This window comes from Homarus americanus, unplaced genomic scaffold (assembly GCF_018991925.1).
Source record: "Homarus americanus isolate GMGI-L3 unplaced genomic scaffold, GMGI_Hamer_2.0 scaffold26019, whole genome shotgun sequence".
Lineage (NCBI taxonomy): Eukaryota > Metazoa > Arthropoda > Malacostraca > Decapoda > Nephropidae > Homarus > Homarus americanus.
In genome coordinates this window covers 84260-110238 of record NW_024736369.1, presented here as the reverse complement: position 1 = coordinate 110238, position 25979 = coordinate 84260, and the positions used below count along the sequence as shown (strand labels likewise).

Here is a 25979-nt window from a genome sequence, read left to right as displayed (position 1 = left end):
CTTCTTTCCTAATCACCTCCCCTTCTTCTTAATCCACCCCTTGCTTAACCCACCCTCCTTTTTCTTAATCCATCCCCCTTCTTAATCCATCCCTCCCTTCTTAATCCATCCTCCTCCCTTCCTAATCCATCCCCTTCTTAATCCATCCTCTTAATCCATCCCTCCCCTTCCTTTATAAATCCTAACGAATAAATCCCTATGACCCTTATATAAACACGAAACCCCTCACTGGTAACCCTAAAGTCCCCTCCCTCCTCCTATTATAAATCAGGGTCACAAGACGAACTTAATAAAACCCCGACAGCTTAGGACTACGCCAGGTCTTTTAGTCCCAAGTCAGAGTAGGAAGTAGCCCCCTCCCTCCCTCTCTCTCTCTCCTCCCGCATCTTTATCACCCAACTTGGACAGCGGGAAGACTATACGTATTCGTCTCACGTGTCCCACCGTCCCACGAGTTTCAATCGTGACTTGGCAATAGCTGCTGTGATGATGTTTCCCTTGGCTACAACTGACCCCTCTCTCTCTCTCGTGGTGGTGATGGTGGTGGTGATGGTGGTGGTGGTGGTGGTTTTAGGATTATCTCCAGTCTTCTGAGGTCATATTAAGGATTCAAAGGTGGTGGTGGTGCTGTGTGTGTGTGTGTGTGTGTGTGTGTGTGTGTACAGGAGACAGTAATGGTGCGTATGTATGTGAACAGGAGACATTGATTACACATTTATGTACGGACGGAAGGCGTTAACAGCGTGTGTATATGTGTACAAACTTGACCTGATGTGACCTTAGCTCTTGCCTGCCCCATCAAACTCACGCGGTACTTCCTATACTGGCTAAACCAACACTCATAGAACATTATAATATAAGCATTGGAAACACCTCTGCTACCCTAGGGAACACATCAGTGAAGGTACACACACACACACACACACACGGAACAAGGGCTCACACAGGTAGGCCGGCTATTAAGAGGAGGCAACAGGTAGGATAACTAGAGGCACTCACAACGCCAACCTCACCTTCGACAACTGACTCGGCTATATCGTGGGGCCAGGACTGAGGGTTACGCATCAAACAGGGATGGAAGGGGAGGGAGGGGGATCTGTTACATGAGGATATGATAAAATTCTCCACAAGGGCGGAACAGACTCAGGATAAAGAGGTGTTCCTCCTCCACATCAAATTTGATTACACGACCCCTACAGTCACCAGGGACCTGCCATCCCCAAACTCTAGACAACGCTCGGGTCCTCAAGTCTCCAAGATCACCAACTGGCCCAGGAACCTCCAATATCTCCCGCTCTCCTGACGAAGGTGACACCAATCATGCTACTCCTCAGCCTCCCTGACGACCCGCAAGTCCAACTTGATCCTGAGGGTGAGGAACAACCAAATAATATCCTGCCAGAGGTGTGGGGAGCAGTAACAGGACGCGGTGCAGCAGGGGGAGGAGGAGGAGGAGGAGCCGAGAATGCCTGGTAAACCACGAATGACATATTTCATGAGGAACTTTAGCCTGGGGATTCCCGCTCCTGCAGTGTCTCTAACAAGTTTGGCATTCTTCCCGGCACAAAGTCGACGCTCTTACCCGCGGACAGCTGGCCAAGTTTTTACATATTTCAGGGAAGCAAGAGTCGACAAGAATGCCGCTGTCTTCACCCTACCCCTCCTCTCACCCAAACTCCCTCTCTTCACCCTGACCCTCTCCCTTGTCCTCACCCTGACCCTCTCCCTTGTCCTCACCCTGACCCCCACCCTCAAGACGCACCATTACCAGAGTGTTATGAGGACGTTCCCCAAGTCTACTGCTACTCTGGCGTCCCGAGGCAGAGTCCCACCCACACGTTATATTATCTCGCCGACTTATATATACATTCTTACGACTCACAGCTTCATCAGTACACACACACTCTGCTCCCAACAACAGATTCAGTACACTGTATATATTCTATTAATGCCAGAGTTCATTACATAATACTTTCCCATTTCTGCAAATCTTCATATAATATAACCTAACTAAACCCACATTGTTATTATCGTCATCATTATTATACTCACTCTCTCTCTCTCTCTCTCTCTCTCTCTCTCTCTCTCTCTCCTACTAAGGCTATACTCTTCGCTCATCTCCCTGCCTTCCTCCCACCCTCCCCAGCCCCACACACACTCCAATAGCCAGGGGAAGAACAAGGGGATCTGCCTCGTGTGGTCATTAGGAGATGTCGGCCAGCTGGGGGATCCTCGGCACCCAGGCAGCTTTGGGTCTTCTGGCATCGACATGTGTAAGATTTAGGGAACGTAGGATTGGATTGAACCAGGATTGAACGGAGGTAGAATTGGAAGGGCGTAAGAGTGGAGGAACGTGGGATTGGAGAGGCGTGGGATTGGAGGGGCGTAGGATTGGAGGGGCGTAGGATTGGAGGGGCGTAGGATTGGAGGGGCGTAATACTGGAGGGACGTAGAATTGGACAAACATAGATAGGATTGAAATAACGTAGGATTTGGAGAACCGTCACATGTAAAAGAATATCCTGTTAACAGGGCTATGAGGAGGTCAAGGATACCGTCACCAGTAGGATCCTCGTCACGAAAGGACCTCTAAGGACTCTTTCATGCCAGTTAGGATCCTTTGGACAGATTTGGCCAGGGGCTTATTTTAAATGGATCCAAAACGACTACTCTTAAATCCATGGTCCAAAATGGCTCATAGATCCATGGTCCAGAGCTGCTATCATCATTATCCATGGCCCTTAATAACCCAAGGCTTTGTAATCCAGAGGAGAAGAGGTAAATCCAACAGCAAGGAGGGTGGAGGCGGGGGTGATGGGGGGTGATGGGGGGGTGAGGTTGGGGTAGAGGTTGGGTGAGGGGGTACTAATCCCTCTGTAATCCACCAACGTATATCTAGGCTCCCGGGATTAGTATATCTCAATAGAAGTAATGTGTGGATTTATCTGTGAATTCATGTGGATTTATCCCACAGCTGTGTAAACAACCAGCGAACGATAAGCTGTATTTGTTTGTTTTTGTTTTCAATGATTGTTTCCTTTTTTTTCGTATAATCAAAACATCAGCTTTGGTCTGCATTCACAAACATTCACGCGTTCAATATTATTTTCCTTTGTTAATTGTGAATGGGCACGGTATGCGTATCTAGCTAAGGTGAAGTCATAGTGTAATTTCGAAGCCATTATTATTGTCTGTGTGAAGTATCCTTTCGGCAGTTTCAGATTGGTAAGTTCTATACACCCAGTTAGAAAATAAAAATATATATGGATTCATTATAACACGTATCTAGTTCAGGCAGAGTCTTTCCAGTGTAATGTTGAAGCCATTTTCCGACGTAATTCTCGTACTTTAGCCGAAATCAACAAGTTACGAGGAGAAATTCATCGCACAAACTTTGGGAGAGTGTCGTCGCCCTGGTCCCACCCTCGCTGGCCTACTCCCAAAACTTCAACAACGTACAGGGTACGTGTATGCAAATTAATATATGCGGCCGCTGGTTCACTGTGCCCGCCAGAAGCTCTGAGTGTAATTTCACAAGCCCCCAAACTGTCAGCTCCCTGGGCTAAATAGTCGGAGTCGGGGGCCGCTTGTCACAGAATTTCAACGACGGGATTGTGGAACAGCGTCGAGGGGAAGTGAAAAAAGCGGTCAGCGAGTCCAGCTGCCACCCGAGCTAACATTTTCCAGGGGATGGACTACTGCCTGCTTACCCCACACTACACACACACACTTGAACTTGTATTCTGTCAATTTTACCTTACAGTGTGGGAATATTTTTTCTTTTTTCACAGATAATAAACACATACGCGTCATTCCTCCATCTATCCACCATATCGTTCCTTCAACAAAAACTACAGATACCGTAGATACGTAACGCTGAATCACCTATACTGCAGGAGAATCTATGACGCAGTAAAAAAAAAAAAAACTCAAGAGGCAGCGAGTCTCCCCCAAAAATATTACTCCGGGATATAAATATAAATGTTTTTTTTTAAGCAGAGGTTCTATAAAATGGAACGTGAACAGAAGAGTCATGAGCCCACATAGGATGATGGAGGGTGTGTGTGTGGGGGTACTGACATTAGTGAGTATAGGTCGTCCGTCACAACACTAAGGTAATGTGTATAGAAAGCAGGCAGACAGACAGGCGATGGTGTACCGCTGCTAATGTGCAAATAAACACACAAGACACAACACGCTTTCCTCTCACTTCTCCCTGACCACTTCCCTCACTCTTCCACACCTTTTCACTCTTCCCTCTCTAATCCACACCCTCCCTTTTCCTTCCTCCCACTTCCACACCCTCCCCTCCTCTTCCACACACTTTCCCTCCCTCTTTCATTATCCTCCCTCCCACTTTCTCGCCCTACCTTCCCTCTTCCTCACCCTTCTTACTCTTCCCTCCCACTTCCTCTCCCTTTCATCCCTCCTCCACGCCCATCCCTTTCCCCCCCTTCTTCTCCCCCTTACACCTTCTTCTCTCCTTCACCCCCATCACACTCCTTCATTTCTCTCCTTCACCCCCCATTTCTACACTCCTTCTTCATTTTCTCTCCCTTCCCTCCCACTTCTACACTCCTCATTTCCTCTCCTTCACCCCCTCTTCTACATCCTTCATTTCCTTCCTTTCCTCCCTCTTTCCCAGCAACTGAATTTCCTGTCTGGAAACAAAAAAAAGTCCGAATTATACAGGCGAACCTCCGGTATATATCTGGTGCCTGGCGTCCTGTTCGGCGCGTCTGGCTGTCCATCTCTGTTAGAATTCGTCACACCTTGAGAGAGAGAGAGAGAGAGAGAGAGAGAGAGAGAGAGAGAGAGAGAGAGAGAGAGAGACGCAGCAGGCAAGGCACACATAACAATAAATCTCGCTATACATTTCCACAATCCCAGTTTCAAGCGACCACAACTGTGCTTTATTAGAGGGGGAGACTGGCGAGGGCACCCTGGCCACGTCCTGCAGTAGTCATGTGGCCAGGTCCTGCAGTAGTAATATAGCCAAGTCCTGCAGTAGTAATGTGGCTAGATCCTGCAGTAGTAATGTAGCTAGATCCTGACGTAGTAATGTGGCTAGGTCCTGCAGTAGTAATGTAGCCAGGTCCTGCAGTAGTAATGTGGCTAGATCCTGCAGTAGTAATGTAGCTAGATCCTGACGTAGTAATGTGGCTAGGTCCTGCAGTAGTAAAGTAGCCAGGTCCTGCAGTAGCAATGGCAGGTCCTGCAGTAGTAATGTGGCTAGATCCTGCAGTAGTAATGTGGCCAGGTCCTGCAGTAGTAATGTGGCCAGGTCCTGCAGTAGTAATGTGGCCAGGTCCTGCAGTAGTCATGAGGCCACGTCCTGCAGTAGTAATGTAGCCAGGTCCTGCAGTAGTAATGTGGCTAGATCCTGCAGTAGTAATGTGGCTAGATCCTGCAGTAGTAATGTGGCCAGGTCCTGCAGTAGTCATGAGGCCACGTCCTGCAGTAGTAATGTGGCCAGGTCCTACAGCAGTCTTGTGGTCAGGTCCTGTAGTAGCCATGGCCAAGTCCAGAACGGAGACCAAACCAGGCCTTCCAGCGTACAATAAACAGAGAAACGTCGGTGGCAGAGTCTCACATCCAGCCGTACGTTAAATTCTTCCCCAGAGCGAATAAAGTAACAAAGATATTACGATACAATAACACAACAACGTTAAACGATACTACGATACAATTATAGAAAGTTACACGATACTACGAAACAACTATAGAAAGTTAAACGATACTACGAAACAATTATAGAAAGTTAAACGATACTACGATACAATTATAGAAAGTTAAACGATACTACGATACCATGATAAATAATACGACGATACAATGATATAACAACGGTACTACTCTACAATAACAGTCAACGGCACTACAATACAACGATACTAACTTGCTCGTTTAAGCTACCGCAGTACGATGGCTGTGATCGTAACTCCAAACTACACCTAAACTATTGCATGTTACCCCAGTTGCGTTCACCCGTTCCCCCACCTGCGGTCACCCGTCCCCCCACCTGCGTTCACCCATATCATACGTGCAATCTCTCCAACAACGTTCACCCAATCTTCTCAGCTAAAGGAAATTAAAATATGCGGATATGCGAGGATTCGGCGTGAGGCCAAGTCCCCGCCACACACACCCGCACACATCCACAAGTTATGGTCCCGCATTCTCAAGGGGTTTCTTCATTAACCGCTCGTTCGTAATCGCAAGTGAAAACGTTATCTGAGCACAAAATCGTCGCTAATCGATTCTGGTCATCGTCTCCCAGTCGTAAGTTTTAAAAGAAAATCAGGTTAGAGGCGTCGACGTAGGGGGGGAGAGAGAGAGAGAGAGAGAGAGAGAGACTGCAGGTGTTAGAAGACGACGAGAGGAGGGACGATGATAAAGAGGGACTTACTAGCCTACGACGAGAGGATGACGAGAGACTACGATGAAAAGAGACGAGGGAGAGGGCAGACTGAGAGGCCAGGATGAGAGGTAGCAGGAGGATCAACAAGGAGGTCAGGGTAGAGGACTATATGGCTCTTGGTGGAGACAGACGCGGCCTCCAGAAGGAACATGGTAAGGCTGGGAGATCAACACCACCACTACTACTACCGAGTCACCAACACCATCACGGAGTCACCAACACCACTACGGAGTCACCAACACCATCACCGAGTCACCAACACGGAGTCACCAACACCACCACGGAGTCACCAACACCACCACGGAGTCACCAACACCACTACTGAGTGACCATCACCACACCGGCACCACCATCACCACCTTTGGTCGAAAAATATATTTTTTTTTATTCCGACAAAAAAAATCTAGTGAGAGAGAGAGAGAGAGAGAGAGAGAGAGAGAATTCAGACGGTCAACAAGTTACATGTTATGAGAAATATATGGTAATATTGCCACCGCCGCCAAACATTGTCATAAACCACTCCAGATAACACACACACACACGCGAGAGAAACAGAAGTCATAATGAGGATTACTAACACACTTACCTGCAGATTTCTTGTACTTATTATAAGAGAGAGAGAGAGAGAGAGAGAGAGAGAGAGAGAGAGAGAGAGTGTTCTTTACAAGTAGCCACACCATGACCCATACAGACAAAACACAAATATCAGTATAGCCAAGGGGGAGATGAACCTCCTCCCACCAGCAGTACAAGACGAACAGCGCGCCAACCAATAAATCCACAATGAAGCTCCAGTGACTGGTTGCTGCACTACCAATAAGCTTCAAGATGGCAATGATTGGTCGTTGAGCCTCCAATAAGCTTCAAGGTGCTATGAGATTGGTCGCTGAGCCACCAATAAGATTCAAGATGCTGTGGGATTAGTAACGGAGCCACCAATAAGGTTTAAGATGCCATGGGATTGGTACGCTGAGCCATCCAGTAAGCTTCAAGATGCCGCAGGACTAGATGCTGAGCCACCAGTAAGCTTCAAGATACCGTGGGATTGGCTGTCGAGCCACCAATGTGATTTAAGACGGCAAGGACTGTTATTCGCAATATCAAAACATTTCATAGATATCAAGGATTGGTTGCCATACCACCATTAAGATTCAAGACGTCATTGATTGGTTGCTGTGCTATTAATAACATTACCATGTCAGCTTCAAGACGCATATCTTGTGACTGATTGCCGCCCGATCAGTAATCCAAAGCGATTAGTTACCAAACCACCAATAGACCGCAAGACACCACTGATTAGTTACCATACCACGAAATACCTCGCAAGACGCCTCATGATTGGTTGTTGCGCACCCTATAAGCCGCAAGATACCATCGATTGGTTGTCACACCACGAATTACCTCCCAAGACGCCCCATGATAGGTTGCTGCACACCCAATAAGCCGCATGACACCCGTGACTAGTGGCTAAGCTTCCAATAAATCAGCCGTAAGACACCACAGCTCCACCAATAAGCTGCGAGACGTGGTGTGATTGGCTCATGCATCGTAGACATGCCCGGGCGTCTTGGTGAGGCCTTCGGGGCAACAACTCAACTCTGGGATAAATGTCGCAGCGATACCTTGGGGAGACGGCCAGGGCGTACCAGCTAGTTACTCTCCTCTACTGAAGGCGAGGAAGGAGGAGGAGGAGGAGGAAAAGGTGGAGAAAAACAAGGAGGAAAAAAGGAAGAGGAAAAGAAGAAGATAAACAAGGAGAAAAGCAAGGAGGAAAATAAAGAAAAAATATTATCTGAAGAAAAGTTAAGAAAAGGAGGAAGAGAAGAAAAGAAAAAAGAAGACAAGAAGTACAAGAGTAAAACAATAAGAATAAAGAAGACAAGATGTGAGACTTAAGAGAACCTGTCGTCGTTAACTACCCCTTAACCGGGTCAGGTCAGGGTAGACTGGTACAATCGACGCGTGGGAGGGATACTAAAAGTTAACGCCGTGCTGGGTAAGGACCAATCAGCGTATGACATTCCCGCATACGAGTGGATTGGGCCCAAATAACAACTGGAACGACAAGTACCAGCTGTTGTAGAGAGGAACCATTTAATCGTAAAGTTCTCTCTCTATTACTCATTCTCACCCTCTCATTCGCTTTATCACTAAATTGCTTATTCTCTTTTCCTCCCATTCCCTTTCTCTTAATTAATCATTCCCTCTTCCTCTCTTCGTTCTCTCTCATTAGGTTAAAACAAGCAAGGAAAGTCTCTTGTATAAAGCAGGACTACTTCTACACCGCAAACACCAGGTCTTCGTCAGGACACCCATACAGCTTCCTTTAGCATACCTTCACTTAGCAAAATATACACGACATCATCTCCTATTAATTCTCAACCACGATTCGATCCTAAGAACTGTATGTAGTTAAGGTAGAGTCTCTGTGTAAATCTGATGCCATTTCTTTGTTATTTCCATCTATTTTGACTTCACTCGACCCAATTTGGTGGATTTTTACGAGTCTTCGGCAGCGCCACGAGGAGTATTCACCAGTGGAACCTTTGTGACTCGGAACCCAAAGACCCTGCAGCTTCTAGTGGGAGTTATGACCTTCTGCACCCAAAGATGGTGTTGGTTTACTGTGCCAAGCTTACAATGGTGTCGGAGGAGGCTGGCCTTCTCACTCATTCTCTCTCTCTCTCTCTCTCTCACTCACCTACTCATTCCCCTCTCACTTATTTATTTCTCTCTCACTTAATCATTCCCCTCTCTCAATTATTCAATCCCCTCTCTCTCATTCATCTCTCTCTCTCTCTGCCATTCAGCTACATATTATCTTGCAACAATTTACTAACATAATCTCTCTCTATCATAAAGCAAAAGCAGAGCTAGTCTTGACCTTTGACCCACCTCAAACAAGCACAAGATATCCTTAAGAACATCACTCAAGAAATAGTTATCCTAAAGAGTATGAAGAATTAGCTTAAGGCAATTGGTGGACTGAACACTGACAGTTGAGATCAATACTTGACAATGACACTAATACTCGACACTTTGACCTCGGTACACGATAGTTTAGTACTCAACACAAATACTTGACACTCTAAACCTCTAAGGATGAGTAAAAGCCTTAACACTTATCCCTGACACTCAAAACATCAATGGTAAAAAGAAATAGTTCAACCTCGGCCAGTCTAAATCAGGGTTATTAAATAAAAACATATACAAGGCCTTTCTGCATATGGACTGGCCTTACATACCACACCGTCGCTTCAACACAGTACGTACCTGCAAAGAGAAAAGGAAAACGTAATTAGTGGAGAAATAATACCATATATTAAGATTGATGAGTTGGTATAAACACTTAAATGATACTTAGGCTAGTGTGTGTGTGTGAATGTAGGATAGAATAAGCCTAGGAGTTTCTTATGCCAAGTTAGCTTACACGTGACCATTCTTAACCCATCTTAATCAGGGTAGCGAAATGGCTGACTAGCTTAGCCTACTTCAGTCTAATCCAATCGAAATAATACATTGGGTCTAGCCTAGAGAATATGTCTAACCTAATCTGACCTGACCTGACCTAACCAGACTAATACAATGTTAGCGGGCTTGCCTCATCAACACCAACCTAACCTATTCAAACTGATCTATAAATTGCCTCGCCTAGACCAGACCAGACCTGACCTGATCTGACCTGACCTGACCTGACCTGACCTGACCTAACCTAACTTCACTGTGTATTGTTGGATGAAGACGAAGAAAAAATAAGAGAAAGAAGAAAAACAGTGGATACATAAAAGACAGAAGAAAATGTGACGTTATTAGAATATTTACGACCCGGAGCTGAAGACTAAATTCCGGTATGATTCACTGGTCGGTTCAAACTCATCACCATAATGTTCCGAGCACTGTAACGACAACCAGTTCTTCGTATGTCAGAAAATAAGGTTACGAATTCGCTTAACAACCTAAAGGACCTAACCTAACCCCCCCCCCCAACCTTCTCCACAGGAACGTTAACCACCTGGGAAGTACAAAAGAAAAAAAAATTGTCTTCACCCGAGAGAGGAACAAGTTGGCTGCTATACAAATAAAACAACTCAACGGTGAAGAATGCCAGATATAATTCAAGATTCCAGCTATTCCAGTTCACTATCTCACAGGATTGGTGGTGAGGGGGCATGTGTAGTGACAAGGGGGGAGGGTGGCTGGGAAGGAGAAGGGGGGGGGGGTCCGGGAGGTAAAGAAGAGGAGCGCGCCTGGTGATTGGTGGACGTTGAGGGAGCCAGAATCCGCCCGCCAGCCAACCAACGGCTACCAACCAACGTGGCGCCAACCCGTCGTCTCCACTACCACCAGGCAGCAGTGTGTTTTTTTTTCTTCTACTTACTGACCCCAATAGCGGGCGGTGATGGAACGTCCTCATTTCCGGGGAAGAAAACCAAGTATGTTATTATGTTGTATTTCTGAACGTTGTGATATCTTAAGAGTTAAATTGAATTCCTCTAAGAGACAAATTGCTGTTCTCAATTACTGGAAGGTTAAATATTTCACATGGAGTTATGATATCAGAGCTTGAACATCAATAAACTTTTAAAGAGGATAACTAACCTAAACTTTAACCACCAGAGGATAACATAACCATATCGTAACATTAACCATCACCTTTTAGAACTCTCACTACACGTCGCCAGTGTATAGTCTTCAAACCCAGAAACCATAAATCAGGGAAACTTTGAACTGAATCCCATCTCCTGTATGTAAACACGACGATGGCAGAAAACACACACACACAGACCAGACCCCTCCCTCCCCCCCGATGGGTCGCTTCTTGTATAATGATTTTACAACTTTAGTCAGTAGAAATTTGTCGAGTATGGAAGAACAGTGGTGATGGTGAGGAGGGGGTGGACCACTTCACACCTCCCTAGTCCTCCTCCTATGGTGTGTGTGTGTGTGTGTGTGTGTGTTTTGCCATCGTCGTTTCAGGGGGATTTTCACTGTACTCTTATAGGTTATCGTGAGGTTATATATTGACGATATCCCTAACGTAAAACAATATATACATACGGCTCAAGGGTGATGATATCAACCAATATATAAATTGTTGAATGATAATATCTGTAATTAAATAAATACTTCGACGATATCTAAACTAAAAACAAAGACAACGAAGATGATAAAGGTTGAATGTTGACGATACCTAAAATAAAAATAGTTTAACGACGACGATAAAATGTTGAATGTTAACGATATCTAAAAATACCACCGAATAACCACATCAAGGGGCACTCAGCAGCTTGCAAAAGACCTTTATACCTTTGGCTGGAACTCGATTAATGGTCAAAATAGGCAGCGGCGCCCCACGGAGCTAACCTATTACTGCTGGGGTCCATGTGATCAAGGCTCCCAATGGCCGTGTGTGTGTGTGACCCTCCTGGGGTTCATCCAAGAGACCTTCTGGGGTGGGTGAGGTGGAGGGTGACCTTTGACACATCCAGTTTAGGTCTTGCTCTGTGTAGGTCGACATCTCCGGGGGGGGGGAGGGGGGAGTGGTTCTAGTAAGTTATGATTAAATTCAACAGTTGATTGGTCCGTTGCGTCCCCGGGGATCTTGGCTATTGGGTAGTTGAATAGTGCAAGCGATACACCGATTGGTTGGTTGAAGTTCCAATGCAAAGGAAACCATTCAAATGCCTGGATAGTTTAAGACAGGTTTCGCTTCAGTGATTGGTTGTGAATGGCAGGTAACCCCAAGTACGTCTTATTGGTAACGCTCCGAGGCACCTATTGGTAGATCGCTAATGGAGCGGTTTAACGTCTGATTGGCTGGTGCGGATCAAGACAGCCAATGAGAGTTTCTAACGATGTAATTTATCACCTGACTGGTTGGCGAGGGTCCAGGATACAGCCATTTGTCAGCCGATTAATGATGGCCTCAACAACTGTGTTAATGGCTGTGTTTACTGCAACCTGATGGACTGTTTGTTATGCAAGTCAGTGACATTCTGAATGTCTAGTCATCGACCTAACATCTGATTGGCTACTGATCATATAAACTAACATCTGATGTGTTATAAAAGATGTGTTACGAGAAACGTGTTTTGTGATGCGTTATGAGTGACAATCTACTGTAAGTGATGTGCTATGAGTTAGTGATGTGTTATGACAGGTGTGTTATGAGAAACGAGTTTTGAAGCAACGTGTTATGAGTGGTGTTATGAGTGACGTGCTATACAATCAGACTGGCTGGTTGCATCAGAGTGAAACCATCGACTGAATCATCATTGATCATAACACAATCAAGGTTCCTCAAGGGAATTCGAACCCACGTCACCAGGTATCCGAAGCTGCTGATTTAGTTACCTGTTCCAGAGAGCAAATGGCCTCTAAAGTAATATAATTCAACACGGGTTCGAACCTCACCTCTGAACCAGTATTAGTTTTATAGATATATTACAGGAATTAACATGTTGATTACCTGTGCTAATTACATACAGGAATATTACAGGTGAAGGTAGAATTAACACCTGTATTATTGACTTACATAATATTACAGGTAGAGACAAGTAGTTAGTGGGGTGATGATGAGTGACATGAGAGGTGATGAGTGAAGCAGTGGTGATGAGTGAAGCAGTGGTGATGAGTGAAGAAGTGGTGATGAGTGGAGTAGTGATGATGAGTGGAGGTCCTCAGTAGTGATGAATGGGGACAGCATCATGGTGCACCACCACTAACAGGATGAAGGGCGCCACTGACGATGTTAAAGGTGATGATGCAACAACCTCACCACCAGTACTACCATCCCTGACGCGTGTGGTGATGATGGTGGTGATAGTGATGATGCTAGTGGTGGTAATAAGGGTGGTGGTGGTAAAGATGGTGGTGGTGGTGGTGGTAAAGATGATGGTGGTGGTGGTAAAGGTGGTGGTGGTAATGATTCTAGTGGTGGTGATGACAGTGACGGAGATGGTGATGACAGTAATGTGACACCACTACCAGCAGAGGTGACAAGTGATTGGCAGCATCAACCTCAAGTGTGGTGATGAAAATATACCAAGACCGTCTCCAGTAAACCACCTACAATATACCACGAAATATATACCAATAATATATACCATAGACCTATTATACACCAGGGATTATACCGATATACCAACGAATTATACACAACAAAAATATCAGTGAAATAAATTACCAGCCGAAAAAAAAATTATATTCCAGTATTGATCAACTGATATTTTTCCTTAAATAAAAAAAATAAAAAAATATCCTTTCACCGTCGGGGAAACATTAATTAATTTCGGGAAATTTTCATGAGCGTCGTAACGTGATCAGTAGCGGGGAAATGTGACCCTCTATATACAGTGTTTCTATACAATAAAAAAATCACCTTTATAAAAGTAATAAATACAGGTCAACATACCAATCACACATACATACATACATACATACATACATACATACATACACACATACATACACACACACACACATACATACATACATACATAATCTGCGACTTTGTTCAAAATTTCAGTATAGGTTAGGTTGACTGGGACAATTAAAAGCAAATTTACCAAACCCACATAGGACACGTAATATGTCTAAATATATACATAAACCACATATTAAACACACATAGGACACGTAATATGTCTAAATATATACATAAACCACATATTAAACACACATAGGACACGTAATATGTCTAAATATATACATAAACCACATATTAAACACTCCTGGGTAAATATTTAGTAGTTGACAACACATAACTTACAATTGAAAGTAGGTTTTTATAGCGTAATTCATTGTCGTCGGAAATGGGTCGTTTTGGATATTAAAAAATGGAGGGAAAAAAACCTGACCTGACCTGACCCGACCCGACCTAACCTAACCAGAAAACCCAGAAAATACCTAACCTAACTTCCTATCCCCCGTGTGTAAAAAACTTACCTTAATTAAGAGATGCAGGTGAACGGTATCGCCACTTGAATGATAAAGCTCTTCGTCAGCGTCCGTCTCTTACCACAGTACCACGTATGGCGGCCTACACGGTACTGACACTCAGTATCACATCTCGGACACTTTACTGACGAAACGAGAACACCGTGAGCCCTAAACATGTCAATGGCTGCGGCTTAGTACTCTAAAACGAGCTTAAAAACGCGCCAGTCAGCCAAAGTAAAACCACCACAGCAGCCATCTTCCAACTGCTCGCTCATCAAGAGTTTCGCTGATTGGCCAATGAAGTATTAGGCGCATGGGCACAACTATCACGTCACCTCTACACTCACGCTGATTGGCCGAGAAATTAAAATATAAAAATGAAAATAACTCGAAAACTATAAATTTGCGACGGAAACGTGGAGGAAATAACAAGGCCGTAGATCCTCACGCCTACAACTAACCTAGGAAGAAAATAATCAAATAATGACAACAGTGACTACCAGACGTCTAGACGAGTGAAGAGCGAATGTCCAGAGTTGCCGCGTCTACCACAAGAGTCAAATAAACTACTCAAGCTGAACTAAAATAAACATTAAAATTAAAACAAGTTATTAAAATTCTATGATCAGATTATCTAAATACAATGTACTATATATCTAAGGCAAGGCTGGAAGGTAATATATTAAAAGAGGGAATTTAATGCAAGGTGTACAGACTCTCACCTGAACCCTGTGTTGATGAAACGAGCAAACAACCTGACCAATCATTCTCGTACGACCCGCTGCTCACAACAACAATGCTCACACTTGCCAACTACTACAGTAATAATGATAAAACGAATATAAATAACAAATACAATAACAATAACACCTACAAGAACTTCCCTCCCACCTCGAGAACACCTGAACCTCCCTTACCCTACCTGCTCACTCTCATCGCCCTCCCTCACCCCCCCCCCCTCACTCTTACCACCCTCCTCCCTCCCCATCACCTACCACCTCCCTGACCCCACCTCCTCACCTCCTCCTCACTCTTATCCTCACCCTCCCAACGCGTCTGGTAAAGGTTCAAGGCGGTTTGCTCCAAAATTCTTCGCCAGGGGTAGAGAGAAACGCATTAGCCAGACAATCAACTGATGTAAAAAAACACATTCATCTACCTTGGTGAATAATCTCGGGTAATAAGCTTTTAAAATTGACGTAGTGTGACTGGGTGGGGGGGGGGGTGAGCACTTAAGTTAGGATAGTGAGGGAATAAAGTTTTAAAGTGTTTCAAATAAAAGTGGTGGAGGGAGGAAGTGAATGAATGAGTGAGTGATGTGGGAGAGTACTGAAGCCCACCAGCCAACCAGCGTGAAGAGCCTCCCTCACTTAGCACTGATTCGTGTGAAGAAGTACTCCCAAGTGTGTTCGTAATCTGAGATAATGTTAGACGGTAAAATTTGTTCGCCTTGTATCCGCTGGTATGTGTGTGTGTTCAGAGACATATTTTGATCAAACACCAGTAAATGTAATCTAAAATATTTACAGCTCATAAAATAAAGGTTACGTTGTAATTTTCAACATATGGAAGGAAGTAAACACGAGGACCTAGCCTGAAACACCTGTCTTTATAAAATTTGTCTCTCTAGTTAACTTCACACGTGGCCTCAAAAACATCCACACGTTATAATTCTCCCCCGAGTTGATATACAGTACACCTGTCGCACTAAACACCTTTTCACTCAAGACACTAATGAGAAGTACAGGTGTGACAGGTGTGTGGACCAGTCCCCCCCCCCCAAAAAAAAAATAATCTCTACTGACGGAGACAGACACAGAGAGAGACAGACAGACAGACAGACACAGACATACAGACAGACAGACACAGACATACAGACAGACAGACACATACAGACAGGAACTTTGGTGAAAACATTAAGAAAGGACAAAGCTGAAGACGTAGTAATGAACTGAAAAACTTGTCTGAGAGTTCCAGGATATAATTCAGGTTGAGGAATGGACGGCGGCAGTGGGTCGTGGTATCATTGTTAACTTACTGGGCGGGACCTTCAAATACTGGTGCTGGGTGAAGGATAGAGTACCGGGTTATAGAATAAGTACTGGGTGGATAATTAGGTTAGGTTATAGTTTAGGTTAGATTAGGGTATGTTATGTTATGTTAGGATAGGGTAGGGAAGGGTAAGGTTAGGTTAGGTTAGGTTAGGTTAGGTAAGGTAAGGTAAGGTAAGGTAAGGTAAGGTTAGCCCGCCACCACCAACGCAAGGCTCCGGGATCACCTTGCCTGGCTACTTACTGCACAGGTAACCACTATTTTTACACGTAAGATCCCCGACAGGAGTAATCGAGTCTCACCTATGCTTGGTCACGTCCTTCGCCTGGGTGTGACCCGAGATACCTCCCTCACCTACCTGCACTACCCAACCAGCCCCGTAAGCTGATACACCTAACTACACCTGCCCCGTAAACCCTTGCAACAATCCCATCTACACTACCCCGTAATTTATAGACCCTCTGCACCTTCACGGCCCCGTAAACATTTATATCATCTACACCCTAACTGCCCCGTAAAATTGTAAACCAACTCCACCAATACTGCCCAGTCAACCTGTAAATTCAATTCTATCTATGAACATCCTCCCGTAACGCTATTGCACCGGTAGGGAGAGACTTTACCCCCATAAACTGTGCCCCCAGAATCAACCAAGATACCCCGTAAACTAAACCCGTCTATGCTGCCCTGCCCCCCGAACTAAAATATATTGCACCCATATACTGGCCAGCTCACCCCTATCACCGCAACACATCCGATGAGCCACACAAAATACCCACACGGCCTCTCTCCCTAACCCTATGCCAGATAATCAGGGCATCAGTGAAGGAAAAGGAGGCATTAGTGAAGGAAAAGGAGGCATTAGTGAAGGAAAAGGAGGCATTAGTGAAGGAAAAGGGGGCATTAGTGAAGGAAAAGTGGCATTATGGTCTTCCTTCTACTTCTAAATCACTTTTCGATCGCTTTCTGGCCCCACGTTCAACATGTCGACCTTTTTCAGAGTCTCCCCCTCATAACCAGATCACATATTTGCTAAGTAAACACACCCAACACCAACCACCCCCGCCTCCGCCCAGGTCAGGTAGTGTGGGGCGAGGAGGAGGAGGGCGCGAGGAGGAGGAGGGCGCAAGGAGGAGGGGGAAGGGGGGCTAGGAGGAGGGGGCTGAGGAGAAGGAGGGGCCGAGGAGGAGGAGGTGGCGCGTATTAAGGGGTTCTGCGGTAATGAGGTCGGAATGTGACCTAATTCTGAGGGCGTGGAGGAGAAGGTAAGGACACATTATTATAAAGGTGTTGTGAGGTGAGTGAGAGTTAACGGGTCATCTCAGGTAAGACTCAGGTGATGATAAGAAAATGTCTCAGGTGTGGCCCAGTGTATGAGGGGTTTATATAGAAGAATAATGATAGTTTTAAAAGGAAAAATCGTATTACCTGAAGATTAGACATTCCGGCTTAATTTACCTGAAGATTAATCACCCTAATGCTAACTTAACCTAATTTAACACACACACACACACACACACACACACACACACACACACACACACACACACACACACACACACACACACACACACACACACACACACACACAGACACACACACACACAGACACACACACACACACCCAAATAATTAGTAAGACCAAAAGAGTAAAAGCAAATGTGGAGTTAGAAGTACCGTAGAGTTATATGCAATTAATAATGGTATCACCTGTCTTACCTGTCACTGACCAACATAATTAACCAAACTACCTGTCCAAGGAAATAAACTCAGGGGAAAAAAAGGAAAAAAAACACTTGACCAGGTAACCACCGACCACCCAGGCGACAACGTTACATAATTCAGACCGTGTTAAAGGTCAACCTCCCATTGACCTCTGACCTCACGGGGGGAAGGGAGGAGGGGGGGGGTCAGGAGCAAACCACACCTGTGAACTAGACACGTAAAAAATAAAAATAAATAAATAAATAATAGGTAACAACGAGTTTATTTTACGAGTATTCTTGATCATATTAAACAAAAAAAATACATTTATAATTTATAATATATTTTTTAAATATTGTAAAATAAAAAATCCCCTGTCTGTCTGTCTGTCTGTCTGTCTGTCTCTGTCTGTCTGTCTGTCTCTGTCTGTCTGTCTCTGTCTGTCTCTGTACTAAATGGTTAATAACATCATCTTTAAGTCACCCTACAAAAATATCGACCATACATACATACATACATCCATACATACATCATACATACATACATACATACATACATACATACATACATACACCTACGAAATATATATATACACGAGTTACTAAAACACAATATAAAATACTAGGTCCTATTTTTTACTATTTATTCCTGTATGATAAATGGAAATAGATAAATAAGTTCCCGGAAAAAGTTGACCACAGTACAAATTATCTATCTATCTATCTATCTATCTATCTATCTATCTATCTATCTATCTATCTATCTATCTACAAAACCTGTTACATCAAGACTTTTACTGAAACACTTACAGAATACAAAGTTATAACAAAAATAAAAACAACAATAAATAACAAAAATAAATAAATAAATAAAATAAAAAAAAAATAATAAAAAAATAAAAATAAGAAAATAAAAAAATAAATAAACTAAACAAAATAACATTACAAAATAAACACAAATAAACAACATTCAATACACGGAGCTGTGTTTATTTTTAGAATAAATTCATAAAACAGCGATCAGTCTTTTTATTTTTTTCACCCTTGTTTAAATCGGTAAAGTGTGTGTGTGTGTGTGTGTGTGTGTGTGAGTATGTGTGTGTGTATGTGTGTGTGTGTGTGTGTGTGTGTGTGTGTAAAAATGAAGACAACATTCCATAGTATCTACTCCAATGGTTAGGTTAGGTTAGCGTTAGGGTGGTTAGATAAGGTTAGGGTAGGTTAGATTAGGTTAGGTTTAGGTGGTTAATGTTCAGGTAACCTCATGTTTCTACACAGTCTTCACCTACAACGACCTTTGCCACACCAAGATCAGTGAAAATTGGTCCAGGTTACCGCCTACAGGTGACATGTGGCCTGTAGATGGTCCTGAGAGGGCAAGAGTGGTGGGAGAGTGGGACCAGTGGGAGAGTGGGACCGGTGGGAGAGTGGGACCGGTGGGAGAGTGGGGCCGGGAGAGTCCAACAAGGTGGGGGAAAATTAAAATGGTGGGAGAAAATCTTCAAAGGAGAGATTTTATTCTTTTTTTGGGGGCAACAGGTGGGCGAGTGAAAGTAACCCTACAGGTGAGAGACTACTATAAGGGAGGGAGGGAGGAGGGAGGAGGGAGGGGAGGAGGAAGGAGGAGAGGGGATAGTGAGGTAAACCCACAACCGGAAGAGAAAAAGAGAGAGGAAGGAGGAACAAGTGAGATTATCGTGACTTAAATCTGTAGAGAGAGAGAGAGAGAGAGAGAGAGAGAGAGAGAGAGAGAGAGAGAGGCACTCAACAGCTGGTAGAGAGGTGAAGAGTAGCAGCACAAGGCGCTGAAGAGGATCCAACACTATACGACGCCCTTCCACAATATGAAGACAGGAGAGAGGACCTGGTGGGTGAGGATGAGGAAGAGAGAAAGTAGGAGGGAGAGAGAGAGAGAGAGGAACCTGAAGGAGTTAAACACTGCAAGGGGGGGGGAGGAGGGATTATAGAGAGGACAGAGACGCTCAAGCAGTAGTGTCACCCCACACCACTTGCCTCCTCTTGTGATCGATGGAGAGGTTACAACTCGCACGCCCTCACCCACATCCCTTATTGACGCCCACCACCAACCCCCAATGACCTTTCCAACACCTACCACTTTGTCAAGGAATCCCTGACAAATACTGAAGGTGGAGGAACGTGTATCACAGCGTGTATAACTCTTGAAAATACCCAAGGTCGTTGTGGACACAGCCGACAACACGTTCGGAAGATGTCCAAACTTAGGGACACCGAATAAACTTAGACATGACTGAGTTTTCTAGTGGTGTGAGGTGTTGATATGATCGATTTTGCTAGTGGTGTGAGGTGGTGACATGACCGAGTTTTCTAGTGGTGTGAGGTGTTGACATGACCGATTTGGTTTTAAGTGAGGTGGTGACATGACCGAGTTTTCTAGTGGTGTGAGGTGTTGACATGACCCAGATTTTGCTAGTGGTGAGGTGGTGATGAACCGAGTTTTTGGTGTGGAGGTGGATACGACCGATTTTGCTTGTTATGTGAGGTGTTGACATGACCGACTTTTCCAGTGGTGTTAGATGGTATCACATTGAAAAAGAGCATAATCACTGTGTATCAGCTTGAATTCACATATCCCCAGCTCTTTTAAGCTTATCCCATAGCAAGGAACTGAGAACCACAACAGCGAACCACCGAACCACTAGAACGAACCACCGAACCACTACAGAACACCTGACCCAACCTAACCTTTAAGCCACAAAGCCGGGTTGCAGGGTGGGGAGGGGCTTCCAGACTGGATGTTAGATAGACGGTCATCGGCCGTTCTTTCTTATCTCTTGTCAATACCAAGTTAGTATCTGTGAGGGAATGGGGGAGGGGACACTCTCTCTCTCTAAGCTTTATTCACTCTCATCTCAGTTTTTCTTCTCTGACGTTCACCACAAATGAAGGACACACACACACACACACACACACACACACACAAGTACTGGTCCACACTAAAGCTGTTTGGTTCACCACGCTTTGTTGGCTACCTGAACTTCCTTCTGATGCTGAGGTGGTGTGGTATAGGTGTGGTGTGATGGTGTGTAGGTGTGGTGTGGTATAGGTGTAGTGTGGTGGTGTGTAGGTGTGGTGTGGTATAATTGTGGTGTGGTGGTGTGTAGGTGTGGTGGTGGTGTGGCGGTGTGTGTATGGTGTGGTGTTATGTAGGTTAGTTGTGGTGTGGTATGGTGTGGTGTGGTACGGTGTTGTGGTAATGATAGTGTGGTTCAGTAGTGGTGTGGTTATAATGTGTGGTGATAGTGGTGAAGATATGCTCTCAAGGTTTAATGTAGTGTGTGGTGGTGGTGACAGTGGTGGTGACAGTGGTGGTAATGGTGATTGACAACAGTTATAACAATGTCGTGTAGTGGTGGTAGTAATAATTGTGGTAGTAGAGGTCGTGGTGATAGTTATGGTGGTGGTAGTAGTGGTATTGGTGGTATTAGTGGTGGTGGTGGTGGTGGTAATAGTGATCGTAGTGATGGTAGTGATGGTAATAGTGGTGGTAATAACGGTAGTAGTGGTGGTAACAGTGGTAGCAACGGTAGTAGTGGTAGTAGTGGTAGCAACGGTAGTAGTGGTAGTAGTGGTAGTAGTGGTAGTAGTGGTGGCTGGTCAACACTCGCCAGACTAAAAGCTCACACGGGGTCGTCCATATCACAAAGTCGCCGATTAATGGGTTAAAACCATTTACCACTTTGAGTATAATCACCTCAGGGGAAAAACAACAAGGCTGGACCTAAAGCTGGCTGCCAATTTCCTAAAGCTGGCTGCTGTACCCCTAAAGCTGGCTGCTGTACCCTGCAAGCTGGCTGTTGTACCCCCTAAAGCTGGCTGCTGTACCCCTAAAGCTGGCTGCACCCCTAAAGCTTTGTTGTACCCCTAAAGCTGGCTGCTGTACCCCTAAAGCTGGCTGCTGTACCCCCTAAGGCTGGCTGCTGTACCTCCTAAAGCTGGCTGCTGTACCCCCTAAGGCTGGCTGCTGCAGAGACCTAAAGCTGGTTGGTACACTTCATCTATCAATAATATTTTCAAAGGCAATCGAGGCTGACAACAGGACGATAGTGATGGTGAGAAGCTTGTGTGTGTGTGTGTGTGTGTGTGTGTGTGTGTGTCGTCGTACATACTAGCCCTTTGAGAACGATGATTTAACCTTAAGAGGATGATGGTTTAGCCCTTTGAACACGATGGTTGAGCACGTTAATGACGATGGTTCAACCCTTTGAGGTGGAGATTTTAACCCTTTGATAATTATGGTTTAACCCTTTGAGAATGATGGTTTAACCTTTTGGGCATGATGGTTTAAACCTTTGTGAATGATGGTTGAACCCATTGAGAATGATGATTTAACCCTCTGAGAATGGTTTAACCCTCTGAGAATGGTTTAACCCTCTGAGAATGGTGGTTTAACCCTTTCATAGAGATGGTTTTAACCTTCCAATCCTGCCAAACTATTTCTCCACTCCTCACAACACTCCCTGGAGAGCCACATAAGACAACACGAGACTTCCACCAGGTCTAATAAAACGCGGGAAGCCTCTGGGCATACACGGGCCTAGAACAGGACAATAAGCTGATGAAAAAAAGAGTTTCCTGTGAGAGAATTGTGGTGGTAGGTGGGTGGTGGTAGGCGGTGGGTGGGTGGTGGGGGTGGGGGTAGGGTGGTAGGGGTGATGTACTGGGTGAAGATGAAGGAGGTGAGGTGAATATACATCACAAGAAGAGGGAGAAGAGGAGGGAAGGAGAAGGGTGAGAGAGGGATGGAGAAGGGTGAGAGAGGGATGGATAAGGGTAAGAGAGGGAGGGAGAAGGGTGAGAGAGGGAGGGAGAAGGGTGAGAGAGGGAGGGAGAGGTACTTACGGCACACTCGGTAGCGAAGTGACGACATCCCTGCAACACAGATTCAGAGTAGCGGCGGAGGTCTGTGTAGCGGCGCATGCCCCCCAGCACCGCCTCCACGCTACCCGCCAGCATGTGGCTGTTATGGGGTGGCGGCTGGGGCGGGGAGGAGGGGCGGCGACGGGGGCATAGGGTGTCCAGGCATAGCGGCGGGGGCAGGAAGGGGCGGCGGGGGCACTCTGTGTGGGTGGCACTGTGGGTGGCACTGTCCTGGGTGCCGCCCCCCCAGCCTGGGCTCACCACACACTCACCATCACACTGCCTAGTCACTGGTGTTCACTCACGAGATCCTCACCAACATACTCTACATCACACTAGAGATACATATACTCACACTGATCCTGCACACAACAGAAGGGGGCGGTAAACATCAGTGGTAATCGTAACTCAATTCTCGTAAACAAACATCAATTATTATCATTACCACCATCAATAACACAACTATTAATCACAAATACTTTCATGATATAGTCTGTCAACACATCACTACTTCACACGGGCAAGACAATGACAAGCCACGTCGATTAAGTGACCCCTCCAACAGGTGAAGCACATACTGGCAGACGGGTCCACACTTGTCACTTTACCTCCTACACTTAAGTGGCTGGACGACTCAGTACACGGCTCTTATTGCTCACATCAGTACAGGGTATTATACTTCACTTATTAATACCTTAAAACCTGATTAGCGTCCGTCCTGTCCAACTCCTTCAGTAGTTACCATGACAACGAGACACAAGTTGTCCTATCCATACACCATGGCTCCTGTACACACACACACACACACACACACACACACACACACACACACACACACACACACACACACCGGACCCAAATTTACCAATAAACCAAGATATAAATTACCCCTATGATCCTCTCCTGTCTGCTGCCCACCTGTTGACGTGTGTCCACCATCACCACCACTACCACCACTACCATCATCACCCACACCTATCATCACCACCAACTACGTACTTACTACCACAACCACTAACACCTGACCCACTGAACGCCTCACACAACACAAAGATACTGAAGAGACATTTCAATACCTTGTTACTAAACTCCTCCCTGACCAAAACCAATACCTCCCCTCACCACCCCCACCTGTCCCATACAAGCCAACGCCCATTCTACCCCTTCTCCTACTATCCCTTCAACTACTACCCTACCCCCAACCACCCTTCGTTCATTATAACCTCGTTAAAGAAGTGCTTACTACCCTTAACAAGCATGAGTTAACATACATAGTTTTTTGTTGTGATATAAATAAGTATAATGTGTGTGTGTGTGTGTGTGTGTGTGTGTGTGTGTGTGTGTGTGTGTGTGTGAATATATTGATACGTCAGGCTTTTCGTCACCACCACCACCACCACAGTACATGTCCTCCTCAAACTAGTAGTCAATATAGCGCGACCATCAACCAACAGAGATAGATCCATAATCATCACTACTAACAATAAGAGCTTCTTCCTCGCTCCCTATCACAGGTGCCGTCTCCTCCCCACATCACCTGGCTGGCACTTAATGGCACACGTGGGGCACCTAGGGGGTTAATAACACAAGACCATGCAGGCACCGTCATGGCACTAACTCTACTGAATGTCCCCCTGTTACTTCCACTTAAACACCTGGTGATAATTGGTACAGGTATTTCGTCTAGCACACCCGGTGATAAATGGGGTACAGGTATTTTCTTCAAACATCTGGTGATAATTGGGATCCCTCGACGCTAAATCACACCCGCCTGGTGATAATTGGTGTACCTAACAGGCGTATACCCGACACCAGGTGTTAATTGGGGTCCCTCAGGTATTAACTTAACCTGCCGGGAGATAATTGGAGGCCGCAGGTATTAATTAGCAGCCAGCTAGGGTGTCGCACTGCCACCCACCACCACAGCCAACACCAGCTGGGACAACGACACAACCTCTCACACCAGCTGGGACGACGACACAACCTCTCACACCAGCTGGGACGACGACACAACCTCTCACACCAGCTGGGACGACGACACAACCTCTCACACCAGCTGGGACGACGACACAACCTCTCCACACCAGCTGGGACGACGACACAACCTCTCACACCAGCTGGGACGACGACACAACCTCTCACACCAGCTGGGACGACGACACAACCTCTCACACCAGCTGGGACGACGACACAACCTCTCACACCAGCTGGGACGACGACACAACCTCTCACACCAGCTGGGAGGTCGTCTCTACGGCACAGCCTTGGGTCTCACGTTTCAATGAACGACTTGGCAAACAACGAAATAAAGCAACGTTGTCAACAAAGTAGTGAAGAGAGAGAGAGAGAGAGAGAGAGAGAGAGAGAGAGAGAGAGAGAGAGAGAGAGAGAGAGAGAGAGAGAGAGAGGTCGATAGAGGTGAAAGATGTGGAGAGAAAGAACAGGAAGTTGGAAGAAAGACACCAAGAAGGAGGAGGAGGAGAAGGAGACGGATGAAAAAGAGTCAAGAGTCAAAGGAAGACGACAGAAAGAGAGAGAGAGAGAGGGAAACTCGACACTGGTGAAAATGGAGAGAAGGGAGAGAAAGACGAAGAAAGGAAACGAGGATTAGAGAAAGAAAGAGTACAAGATTCAAAAGGATAATGGAAGGGAGGGGAGGAGGGAGGGAAGAAAGAGGGAGAGGGAAGATGAAGGGAGGGGAGGGAGAGAAGAAGGAACGAGGGGAGAGATAGCTGGGACAGGGGGAGGTAATCCTTAGTGGGTAGGAAAGGATATATCATAGAGAGAGCGGGCGTGGGCGTGGGGGAGGGGTAGGGAAAAGAAAGGGAGGATAAAATAAAAAGATGGGAACAATGGAATGAAAAATGGAGAAAAGAAAGGAAGAGGAGAAAGACGAGTGAACATAAGGTAGATGAGAGAAAGAAATAAGGAAGGAAAAGAATTTGAAGAAAAAATATAGATAA

The 25979-nt window shown here is 45.4% G+C and overlaps 1 protein-coding gene across 1 annotated transcript in view; it reads right to left on the bottom strand.

Moving 5' to 3' along the window:
• Positions 1–25979, bottom strand: part of LOC121872159 (rho GTPase-activating protein 32-like) — a gene marked incomplete at its 3' end in the record, with an annotated part of 107721 nt that overhangs the window by 53274 nt on the left and 28468 nt on the right. Inside the window, 1 exon segment of the mRNA XM_042374837.1 lies at positions 22999–23378. Coding sequence (XP_042230771.1) covers positions 22999–23112 — 114 coding nt within the window.